The sequence below is a fragment of the Mobula birostris genome, chromosome 2 (genome assembly GCF_030028105.1).
Source record: "Mobula birostris isolate sMobBir1 chromosome 2, sMobBir1.hap1, whole genome shotgun sequence".
Lineage (NCBI taxonomy): Eukaryota > Metazoa > Chordata > Chondrichthyes > Myliobatiformes > Myliobatidae > Mobula > Mobula birostris.
In genome coordinates this window covers 183379375-183392202 of record NC_092371.1, presented here as the reverse complement: position 1 = coordinate 183392202, position 12828 = coordinate 183379375, and the positions used below count along the sequence as shown (strand labels likewise).

General features: G+C 39.3%; 1 protein-coding gene across 1 annotated transcript in view; it reads left to right on the top strand.

Moving 5' to 3' along the window:
• The window catches only part of LOC140209840 (myelin transcription factor 1-like protein), a 354336-nt gene that overhangs the window by 44023 nt on the left and 297485 nt on the right, over nt 1–12828 (top strand). Inside the window, exons 2-4 of the mRNA XM_072278399.1 lie at nt 8359–8413; nt 8594–8627; nt 8912–8974. Of these exons, the coding sequence (XP_072134500.1) occupies nt 8359–8413; nt 8594–8627; nt 8912–8974 (152 nt within the window). The remainder of the gene's footprint in view (nt 1–8358; nt 8414–8593; nt 8628–8911; nt 8975–12828) is intronic.

The window sequence follows — 12828 nt, the reverse complement described above, 5'->3', positions numbered from 1 at the left end:
GAGGCAGATTTTGGAAAGGTGCAAAAATAACAGGGTTGTTATCATGGGTGACTTTAACTTCCCTAATATTGATTGGCACCTAATTAGTTCCAAGGGTTTAGACGGGGCAGAGTTTGTTAAGTGTGTCCAGGATGGATTCCTGTCACAATATGTTGACAGGCCGACTCGGGGGAATGCCATACTAGATCTAGTATTTGGTAACAAACCGGATCAGGTCACAGATCTCTCAGTGCGTGAGTATCTGGGGGACAGTGACCACCGCTCCCTGGCCTTCAGCACTATCATGGAAAAGGATAGAATCAGAGAGGACAGGAAAAATTTTAATTGGGACAGGGCAAATTATGAGGCAATAAGGCTAGAACTTGCGGGTGTGAATTGGGATGATGTTTTTGCAGGGAAATGTACTATGGACATGTGGTTGATGTTTAGGGATCTCTTACAGGATGTTAGGGATAAATTTGTCCCGGTGAGGAAGATAAAAAATGGTCGGGTGAAGGAAGCATAGGTGACAAGTGAGGTGGAAAATCTAGTCAGGTGGAAGAAGGCAACATATATGAGCTTTTGGAAGAAAGGATCAGATGGGTCTATTGAGGAATATAGGGTAGCAAGAAAGGAGCTTAAGAAGGGGCTGAGAAGAGCAAGAAAGGGGCATGAGAAGGCCTTTGTGAGTAGGGTAAAGGAAAACCCCAAGGCATTCTTCAATTATGTGAAGGAAAAAAGGATGACAGGGGTGAAGGTAGGACCGATTAGAGATAAAGGTGGGAAGATGTACCTGGAGGCTATGGAAGTGAGTGAGGTCCTCAATGAATACCAATGAGAGGGAACTTGATGATGGTGAGGACAATATGAGTGAGGTTGACGTTCTGGAGCATGTTGATATTAAGGGAGAGGAGGTGTTGGAGATGTTAAAATACATTAGGACGGTTAAGTCCCCGAGGCCGGACAGAATATTCCCCAGGCTGCTCCACGAGGTGAGGGAAGAGACTGCTGAGCCTCTGGCTAGGATCTTTAAGTCCTCGTTGTCTATGGGAATGGTACCGGAGGATTGGAGGGAAGCAAATGTTGTCCCCTTGTTCAAAAAAGATAGTAGGGATAGTCCAGGTAATTATCGACCAGTGAGCCTTACATCTGTGGTGGGAAAGCTGTTGGAAAAGATTCTTAGAGATAGGATCTATGAGTATTTAGAGAATCATGGTCTGATCAGGGACAGTCAGCATGGCTCTGTGATGGGCAGATTGTGTCTAACAAGCCTGATAGAGTTCTCTGAGGAGGAGTCCAGGCATATAGATGAGGGTAGTGCAGTGGATGTGATCTATATGGATTTTAGTAAGGCATTTGACAAGGTTCCATGCGGTAGGCTTATTCAGAAAGTCAGAAGGCATGGGATCCAGGGAAGTTTGGCCAGGTGGATTCAGAATTGGCTTGCCTGCAGAAGGCAGAGGGTCGTGGTGGAGGGAGTACATTCAGATTAGAGGGTTGTGATTAGTAATGTCCCACAAGGATCGGTTCTGCGACCTCTACTTTTCGTAATTTTTATTAAAGACCAGGATGTGGGGGTAGAAGGGTGGGTGGGCAAGTTTGTAGATGACACAAAGGTTGGTGGCGTTGTAGATAGTGTAGAGGATTGTCGAAGATTGCAGAGAGACATTGATAGGTTGCAGAAGTGGGCTGAGAAGTGGCAGATGGAGTTCAACCCAGATAAGTGTGAGGTGGTACACTTTGGAGGGACAAATTCCAAGGCAGAATACAAAGTAAATGGCAGGATACTTGGTAGTGTGGAGGAGCAGCGGAATCTGGTGGTACATGTCCACAGATCCCTGAAAGTTGCTTCACAGGTAGATAGGGTAGTTAAGAAAGCTTATGGGGCATTAGCTTTCATAAGTCGAGGGATAGAGTTTAAGAGTCGCGAGGTAATGATGCAGCTCTATAAAACTCTGGTTAGGCCACACTTGGAGTACTGTGTCCAGTTCTGGTCGCCTCACTATAGGAAGGATGTGAAAGCATTGGAAAGGGTACAAAGGAGACTTACCAGGATGCTGTCTGGTTTAGAGAGTATGCATTATGATCAGAGATTAAGGGAGCTAGGGCTTTACTCTTTGGAGAGAAGGAGGATGAGAGGAGACATGATAGAGGTATACAAGATATTAAGAGGAATAGATAGAGTGGATAGCCAGTGCCTCTTCCCCAGGGCACCACTGCTCAATACAAGGGGACGTGGTTTTAAGGTAAGGAGTGGGAAGTTCAAGGGGGATATTAGAGGAAGGTTTTTTACTCAGAGAGTGGTTGGTGCGTGGAATGCACTGCCTGAGTCAGTGGTGGAGGCAGATACACTAGTGAAGTTTAAGAGACTACTAGACAGGTATATGGAGGAGTTTAAGGTGGGGGCTTATATTGGAGGCAGGGTTTGAGGGTTGGCACAACAATGTGGGCCAATGGGCCTGTACTGTGCTGTACTATTCTATGTTCTATGTTCTATGTTATTTTGTTTTAGATGGACGCTGATGCAAAACTTCAGCAAGGTCATGGACTGTATACGGATTACAGAGGAGGTAGTGCTTGCTGCTTTCAGGTAAATTGGGGGGATAAATAGCCAAGGCCTGTCAAGGTGTTCTCTCCAATTTTGTGGGAGGCTAAAGCAGAAATTGCAGGGCCTCTAGTAGAAGTAGATAAAACATCCAAGGCCACGAGTGAGGTGCCAGATAATTGGAAGATAGCTAATGTTGATCCGTTGTTTAACAAAGGCTTTATAATTAAACCAGAAAAGTATAGGCCGATGAGCCTCACATCAGTAGTGGATAAATTATTATCTAAATCTATAAGTATTTGGATTGACAGGGCTTGATTTGTGATAGACAACTTGATTTTGTGCTTGGTAGGTCATGCTTAACCAATCATAGTGTTTTTAAGGAAGTTACCAGAAAGTTGATGAAATACAGGAAATTAATGTTGTCTACATAGATTTTAGCAAGGTCCAGTATTGGAGGCTGGTTAAGAAGGTTCAGTGACTTGGAATTCAGGATAAGTAGGTAAAATGGATTCAACATTGCCTTTCTTCATGGGAGAAGCCAGTGAGTGGTAATAGATGATTGCTTCTCTGACTGGAGGCCTGTAAATAGTGCCACGGGGATTGTGCTGGGCCTATTGTTTTCACTTCATTGACTTATGTTTCACGAAAGGAAGTCTGCCATTCTTATCTCTTCTGATCTCTCAGTGACTTCAGGTACATCAATTGACTTGACTTCTAACTCTAACTTCAGTTCAGGTAATTAGGAATGGAGATTAAATGGCAGACTTGTCAGCAAAGGCAGCATCCTGTGAATAAATAAAAAATAAGAATCTGCAGCTGTAATAGACCTCCACTTATTCTGAAAATTTATTTAATGAATTAAATAAGTATTACATTAAGTATTGGAAATAAGTATTAAAATTTGATTTAATAAATTAACTAATTCTGAAATGGATTTGTCCAATTATTACAAAAATATAACTTTCATTTCTATTAAATATTCTTAAGGTTAAAGTTCAACACTAAAAAAAATAAAAAGTAGTTTGTCAAGGTGTTATTTGACTAATCATTTTATTATTGTTTTTTTTATCAAACCAAATGTCAAAGCAGTTGATTTGGAGACACAAGAAAGACAGCTGATGCTGGAAATCTTGAAGAAGGGTTTTGGTCTGAAGAAACAAAGGTTTAGACTATTTTCTAACTGAGGAGCAAATTCAAAAATCAGAGGTGCAAATGGACTTGGGAGTTCTTGTACAGGATTCGCAAAGTTTAACTTGCAGTTTGATTCTGTGGTAATGAAGGCAAGTGCAATAATAAGATTCATTTTGAGAGGACGATAATGCTATAAAAGCAAGGATGTAATGCTAAGGCTTATAAGGCATTTCTGAGACTGTGCTTGGAGTATTGCGAACAGTTTTGGGTTCCTTTTCAAAAAAAGGATGTGCTGACATTGGAGATGAACCTGAGGAGGATCACGAGAATGATTCCCGGAGTGAAAGGGTTAATGTACGGTATGAGGAGCATTTTGTGGCTCCAGACCTGTACTCAATGGATTTTAGAAGAACGAGGTAGGACCTCATTGAAATTTAACAAATATTGAAAGGCCTAGATAGAGTGGAGTGGAGAGGATGTTTGCTACAGTGGAGAAGACTAGAACCAAAGGGCACAGCCTCAGAATAGAATATTCCTTTAGAATAGAGATGATTTTTTTTTAACCAGAGGTTGTGAATCTGTGAAATTCTTTGCCATGGACAGTTGTGGAGGCCAAGTCACTTGCGTATATTTAAAGTGAAAGTTGATAGATGCTTGATTAGTAAGTGTGTCAAATGTTACAGGGAGAAGGCAGGAGAATGGGATTGAAAGGGATAATAAATCAGCCTCGATGGAATGACAGAGCTGACTTGATGGGCCGAACGGCCTGATTCTGCTCCTACTGTATGTATTATGGTCTTCTGGTTAGCTGTTTATTTCCCCCCATAGATGCTGCTTGGCTTGCTGAGTTTCTCCAGCATTTTGTATGTTGCTTAAAGCAGTTGACATACACTCATGCAGAAAATGATGTAAGTTGCATTCACATCCTACAAAACCTGGAGTAGTCCACCTGAAAAGGTATAGCAATCTAAGCATTGCATCCAACTCTGGGCACATCACTTTAGGAAGCAAGTGAAATAACTAGAGGGTGCAGAGACACTGAATAGAATGGTAACAGGGATTTTAGTCATAAGCTTAGTCATATCTGCGAAATTCCTTAGTCATAAGCTTGGACAGTTCTTAGAGCAGACTGTGCTGAGAAAAGATTTGAATGAGATATTCAAGCTTATGTAGATTTGGACATAGTAAATAAGAGAACACTTTCTGTCAGCAGATGATCCGTGGAGCAAGGTAGATTCCCTTCCTCCTTCCCTTTTTCCTATGGTCCAGTCTCCTTTCCTGTCAAATTCATTCTTCTCCAGCCTTTGATCTTTTCCACCCACCTGGCTTCACCTATCACCTTCCAGCTGGCCTCCCTCCCCTCCCCTCCATCTTTTTATTTTGGCACGTTCCCCCTTCCTTTTCAGTCCTGAAGAAGGGCCTCAGCCTGAAATGTCGACTATCTATTTATTTCCATAAATGCTGAGTTCCTCCAGCATTTTGTTTGTGTTTCCAAGGTAGATAAATTTTAAAAATTAGGGAAATTATACAAGGGGCATATGAGGAACAATGATTTCATTTCCATCAGCCTGTAGAAGTGGAATCATTTAGGGCTCTTAGAAGGAAATTGGATAAAAAATTGTAGGCAAAGGACTGCAGGAATGGGACTAACGTGACAGCTGTAGAAATGGCTAGCATAGATGTGATGGGCTGAAAGGATTCCTTCTTTGCTGAGACAATTGCATTATTTTGTTCTGAAATGAAAAGGTACACGGTATGCATGGAAAGAATTGAAAATGAATCTGGCATTAATCCGAATAAAAAAATCTGGTAGATGGACTGAGTAGTTCTTCTCATTGCTTTATGTATGTATAATCATAAGGATAATGGAAACTTAATCAGGAAACTTTGCTTATTAATGTTCTGGCATCAGTTCACTTTACCTGTCCTTCCTTTTTCCTGATGATATGATTTGGTTCTAGGAGTCCTTTCAGTATTTCACAGACATGAATATTCTCCTGTGTGAATCTAGGTTGTTAATGTTGCTGGGCTTTTTAGTCACACAGACATCAAGGCCAAATCTTGCGCTTGCCTTGGCCAACAACTCAGCACGCACACCATCCCTGAGCTATTGGCTGCCTTATCCCAATTTACTAATTTACCAATTACAACAACTCAACACATTAGATTGGTTGAAATTGACCAGTTCAATACAGATAAATTGTTCTCGTTGAATCTTGGGTCTTTCTGGCTCGCATTCCTTTGTGAAATGCTGAATGACAACATTTACTCACCGAAACCGAAAGAAAATCTGATATATGAATATGGAGGAAAATTTAAGACACTATCACAATTTGCATTTACTTATCAGTTCTTTATTAATTCATATTAAATAGTATATTATTCATGCATTATACTGTAAATCAAATATAAGATTGAACTGCAGCCTCATTTTATGATGGAAACAGTTCTGTAGCATAAAAATAAGGCATTAAATTCTTATTCTGGAATGTATTGTATAAAATAGCCCTGAGAATGATTTTCTTGCAGCTTCAAATGTTGGTGCATTCATGATTATTGACTTGCGGTTTTCCAGCATTACTTCTGTGCTAGTCTTTGTAGCAGTTCACAGCATTTAACTCTGAAGGTTTATTTGCTTACATACTTCAGCCAATCCCTGGTTCATCAGTCATGCATTCTCAGTAGGCATTGTGCCCGTCAGGTTTTTTTTTACCTGCTCCGGCTTCTCCATCCGTGGGAGGAAATGACCTCATTATTCTTACTGTTTGGTAGGAAAGAATTTCCTCCCTGGTGGCCTGCTGTAATTTCAGCAAGCTCCTGTGTGAGGGTACTGGAATCTCACATACTCAGTTTGCTTTAATCCAGCCATACAAAGGATGATTCAACTTTAGAATGAAATACAAGTTTGATGCATTCTCCCACCATTTCATTGCACGTAACACTGACCACTTTTTTTTGCAGAGAAATTAACCTTACTGGAAGGTAGCATTTTATTGTAATATGCTGTCAAATTTCTTCTGTCTGTCATGATTGCAATGTTAATCCTTTTTAGCAATATCATGACTCCCACATTCTGTGACGTTTAGATTTCAATTTACCTTGATTAAGATGGGGGACTTTAACTTAGGATGAAAGAGCTTCTTTGGCACTTTTTAATTAAGTGTTGGAATTGAGTTCAGGAGTCAGGCATTGGTTAGATGTATGTTGTCATTCAGCTGTTGTAGTGGGCAACAAACTTTAGAGCAACTCCTTTGGTATCACAGTACATCATTCTCATCTTTCACACTAGCTCTCCTTGAAGTATTTGGTGTGATATTTTACTAAATTGGTGCCAGTCTATGGTTGGTTTCATGCAGCTGTGATGATAACCAGAAACTACGTTTAAAATGGGCAAATTAATTCAACACTTACAGTCAGCAGAAAAAAGAAGTCTTCAATCACATCCAGTCTTAACTGCATCCCAGAACCCAATATAACCATCAGGAGTTCAACTATTTATATTGATATTTTTGAATAAAATTAAACACCATAAAGTTATTGAATATTTTTTAGATATCATTGATACATTGGCATGTTTTCCTATGTTTCTAATTGTAGAATATCTAATCCTTTTTGGTTTTTTAATAATAAACTAAAACTATCTTAAAATCTGGCATGTTTTTTGACAGTAAGCTTGCAAAACCTGTTTTCAAGTGCTTCTGAAGTCAGGAATGAATGGGGTAGTGGTGGAATCAATTGCTCAAAGAGAAGTGTCAACATTGGACTAAAGTGAAAATGAAGAGCAAAGTGCATAATGCAATGGAATTTATCTGGGTTCATACCTAGCCTTAGGCAAGCAGATGCTCTTGAGTGATTATCTGTCCTCTGGTATTGCATTAAAAAAAATCAAATGGTTAATATTTTGAGGAAAGCTTGTCCTTCTTTGCAGATGTAATTCTTATTGTAAACTTTTGTTTCTCAATATTTGGATTGTTGTCCTTTCGTTTCTAAGGGATGGATTTTTAGAGGTTCAAGTTCAAGTTAGAATGAAAAGAGTGATACTGAAGAGAAATTTTGTGTACATTTGCAAATTGCCGTTAGTTGTGTCAAACATATTTTATTATGATGCTTTAAAAGAAATTGTCTATATGACTCAAACAGAAAGAAAGCCAACTAAATATTGAATTGCAAATCATTAAAGTATTATGCAGAATGAAGACAATGTTATAGACTATTTCTCGTTAAATATTATTGCCGTATCCTTCTACGATGTAATAATTTATGGCTTAGAAACAGTTGGCAGCATCTTTGAGCCTGCAATTGAAGGAGTTCACCTTTTAAGTAGACTTAAGTGATTCTTTAATGCTTCAGTTTATAATTCTCCCGTAAAATGGGAATGGTTGACATCCATCCTAATTAATTTTATTGCAATCAACATTGTGGTTATTTTGGCAAAACAATATCTGACCCTGAAAGACATTGGATTGCAGTGTTACATTAAAAATATTAAAGTCAAATATTTTCTTCAAATGCAGACTTGTTTTTTTAATAATCATAAATAATAGGAAACATTCAAGTCATAAATTTTATTAGCTTTTTAGTTTATATAGAGAAGCAGGAAGAGGCTTGTTAATAAAGCCTGTAACACACTTTGACAAACTGCATATGAAGGTCTGTGTGTGCTGGATAAGGACACTGAATGCCTACTAATCTGTTTTCAGATGGAGGCGGATGCAGACCAGAAGCGTCACCGCACACGCTCTAAAGGTATCCGAGGTAAGGCTTTTGGCTTAGTAAATCAGTCAAACCCCAGCTCAGGGTGACCTTCATCCACCAGAGCCTCTCTGCTTGTCTCATCCTGACTGTAGTTATTATGGCAACTTACTGGATGTTATATATGAAGAACCAGGTAATTATAAGAGATGATAAACCTGTGTTGTTTTCATTTCTCCCCAGTCCCCATAGAACCTGTAATCCAAGAACTATTCAGGTGAGTGCTCATCATAAAAAAAATCACCACATTAGCAATTCTGAAATTTCATGCTTTTTAATGGATAAAGCACATTGTCACTTACATTGGTGGTCAGCTTACGTCTGTCTGCTCTGGAGAAATTGATTCTCTTGGGACTTGCTAATAAAGAAAATCCAGTATTCAGCCTTTTTTTTCTTCCCTGTTTTTTAATCCCTATTTCTCCTACATGTATACTCACAGATGTGCACACATGAATCGGTGTTGGTGACAATTATCACAATCAAGCTTTTCTCTTTTTTTAGTTGTCCAACCCCTGGCTGTGATGGCACAGGCCATGTTAGTGGGAAATACGCAAGGCACCGAAGGTAATTTGTGTGCTTCAATTTAATTATTTTCTCTCTGAATGCTGGAATGAGGCAAGTGTAATCAAAGTGTGAGTTCAGGGCTGCAAATGTTCTAGCTACATTGTAAAGGTTTAGCTTTTTTTTAATGATGGGTAGCCCCACAAGCAACTGTGAATATCCTGCTCCTGACACTTTGAAAATTGCATTCATTCTGGAAAATGAACACGGAACAACTGCCTCAGACTGAGACAGAGTTCTGGCAGGAACAATGGAGCTGCAATGGACTTGTCCATTGTAATTCAAAGAGCAATTTTTTAAATGGAGACAAAGAAAGGAATAACAAATTTAGTACAAAAATAGCAATAGGACCAAAGCAGTAAAAGCAACCACGCATTATCATGTAGGCACACAGAATTACAGAAGTTAATATAATCGTATCATAATTAAACCCGTTGGACTTCAACAAATGTACTATAGTTTGAGCCAATATTGTAACAAAATATGCAACTAGATTCACCAAGCCTGCTTTACAGACAGACCTAGAAGTAAGGTTTGCTTTTGAAAATGTGACAGACATGGAAGCGCTGTGACATTGTGCCACTGCCACTTGTGTTTTGTTTTGAAGACAATCATTATACCTTGTGCAATGCTCTAAAGGTTGCAGGCAATGTTCAACACATATTTATGCACAGAAAAAGAGTCTACCTAGCACCTGGCCTTTAACATGAAGAAAACATCAGTGAAAGAAGCAAATGTGCATAAATGTGCTGGTAAATCAATGGTCGAAAATTCTGAGACTGCTCTCTTATAAATAAAGCAGGAAAAAAAAATCAATGATATGATTTACACTGACTAAAGTCAGCCTTTTCCAAAAAAGAACCTCTGTCTTTGATTTGATTTTTGACCTCATGTCTCTTTGAAAATTCAGCGGATTAATAAATGAAATTATACAGTTTAGTATTCTGAACTGTTTGATAAACTAAGTTACTTAGTTATAAAAGGGTCAATACTGGAAATAAGAACCTGGTGCAGCTCTGGCATCTGATGCCTTCTCCTCGTTGTCCATACCAGTACAAAATAAGTGGCAGCTTATTTTGCAGGAATTCAACCTGGCTCACTGGAACTCAGACATGTTTCCAGGTTCAGTTGCCCTAAATATGCTGGAATAATGACAAAGTGATCAACTAAATGGGAGTTGTTTCTCATTCTAAAATGGAGGAAGAAAGTTGCATGGTCTGTGGAATTAAAAATCTATAAAGGGAAATTTAGGTGCACTTCTGTGGATGTGCCGGCTGTCCTTGAAATAGTGGCTAAATACTTCTCTCTCCTTTTGGGCATCTGTCCTAGACAAGTGAGTGAACAACGTAGCTGAGATGATGTTCTGCAATGCTCCTTTGCAAAAAGAAATAAATGCAATAAGTAAGGAGGACAGGAGCAAATCTGACCTGAGAGCTGAGAATAGTGAATCACAAATGCTGTTGGTTTAAATAAGAAAATGCTGAGTGGCAGACCAGATTAGAACCTGAAGATGACTAATGAGTACTATATCCCCCTGCAACCTATGTTTCATGAACAATTTTCTGTAGTCATTTTTATTGCCAGCAATGTATACTTTTTCCTTTCCCAAATAATGAGCTGTCTAAACTACCTGCAGATTTTATGTTTTTGCTGTAGGAAAATGACATGCTTCCATTCCTTTTCAAGCTGATGTCTGACGTCACAATGACATAATTTATCTCATCATTACTTCTATTCTTTCTAATCCTGGCTGCACTTTCTTCTTGAGCTTGGTTTTTTTACATTGCTTTAGCAATTAAAAATCCACTGCTGGCCAAGCTGATGCCTTTGTATGGTTGGCCTGAACTTGAATCTCAATCTATGGAGCAGATATTACTAAACTGAGACAATTAAATATGATGGGCATGAGTCAGGATGGTCTTTCTGATGGAAGTACCAAATGAAGGAATGATGACTGCAAACATTAAAAAATTGAAAATGAAAATCCAATTCACTTCTGTTGGTATTCCTTGACACAGTAGCTGAATAGTTTACTCTCCTTCTGTAAACTTCTCCTGAACCATGCTGTCACAAGAGCCTACTTGAATCACACTCCAAATAACTTCAGCGATATTGATGAGCTAATGCTGGTACGAGTGCTAAAAGGGCAATTTTAGCTTGATAGCAAAGGTGTGACTGCACTTCTAAGGTCACCTCTGAAAACGTGTCGATCTGTTCCTACACTATTCTTGCCCATTATCTCTTTAACCGTGACTGTGTTTCGAGGGAAGAGATGCATAGTACTTAGATGCTTAGTACTAGCACTCTCAGAATGAGAATCAGATTTGTAACTGAAATATGTTAGGAAATTTGTTGTTTTTGTGGCAGCAGTACTGTGCAATGCAAAAAATTCTGTAAGTTACCCAGGTGATATTTAAAAACCAAAGAAATCACCCAAAAAGAGAGCAAAATACTGAGTAGTGTTCACATTCATAGACTGTTCAGAATTCTGATGGCGGAGCGGAAGAAGTTGTTCCTAAAACTTTTGAGTGTGCCTCTTCAGGGTCCTGTACCTCCTCCCTGTTTGTAGTAATGAGAAGAGGGCAGCCCTGGATGGCGCAGGTCTTTAAGGATGCTTGCCTCCCTCTTGAGGGACTGACCTTTGAAGATATCCTCAGTGATGGGGAGGCTGGTGCTCAGGATGGTACAGGCTCAGCAACCCTCTGTAATTTGTTTTTCAAACCTGTGCATTTAGGCTTCACACCAGGCAGTTATACAACCAGTCAGAGTTCTCTACATGGTACATCTGTTGAAATTTGTTAGAGTCTTTGTTGACATACCTAATCTCCTCAGACTCCTGATATTGTATAGCCACTGGTGTGCCTTCTTTGTGACTGCATCGTTAAATTGGGCCTGGAATAGATCTCTGAGATATCTAGAATGCCACCAAGATCCTCTAACTACTTTGTGATTGGAGTGCCCCTATGTAAACCATTCACATTTCCTGCCCTTGCCCTTTCCATCTCCTTGCCAACCATTACCCTACCCCATCTTCCATTCTACACCACCCCCCACTCACACTTCTGAAACTTTCCTTGTCAAAAATAAACTGCATTATGTTCCTGTGTGCCAGAAAATGTCCTTTGATTGTCACTTGCTACCAGCTAACCATTTTGCTGCCTGCATTTATTTTATGTGCATTGGGGATTTGACCGCCAGCAGGATTTAACATAGCCTGGACTCAAGTTAATGACACTGAGCAGACAAGTAGGAGATGGTCAAAACAAAACAGTTGTATAACCTACCTGAAATCAACATCTAGTTGTATCCTTCCCTGACCAGCAGTCAAAATTCTGGGTTATTGATCCATGTTCAGATCCCACCACATCTGCTGGAAAATTTATAATTCAATTAATTTAAAATTTAAAAGAAAAAACAGCTAGACCCAGAAATGGTTACAATAAAGCTATAAGGATCAATTTGGCACTCTGCTGACTTTCAGGTAAGGAACCTGTCTGCCCTTTTTGTAACTCCAGGTCCAAATTGTGGTTCAAAAATAAAGTACTACAGTCACTGGAAACCTGGTATAAATATTGAAAAAAAGAATGCAAATAGCCAGCAAGTGAGGTAGCATTGTGGAAAGAGAAAGAGAGATAATTGTTGAACTTGATGATCATTCATCAAATGTGGTTGCTTTTTAACTGCTAAGGAAGGACACAAAGATGCTTATGCAGCCAGTAACATCCACACCCTATGAACAAAGAATATGAAAACTAGTAAATTTTAAACCTGAGTTGGGATTGCATTGCTTTGCATGTCCAAAACTGCACGCAGGGTGTGCGTTGTGAGTAGGATCAATGATGCAGCTTGTGGAAACT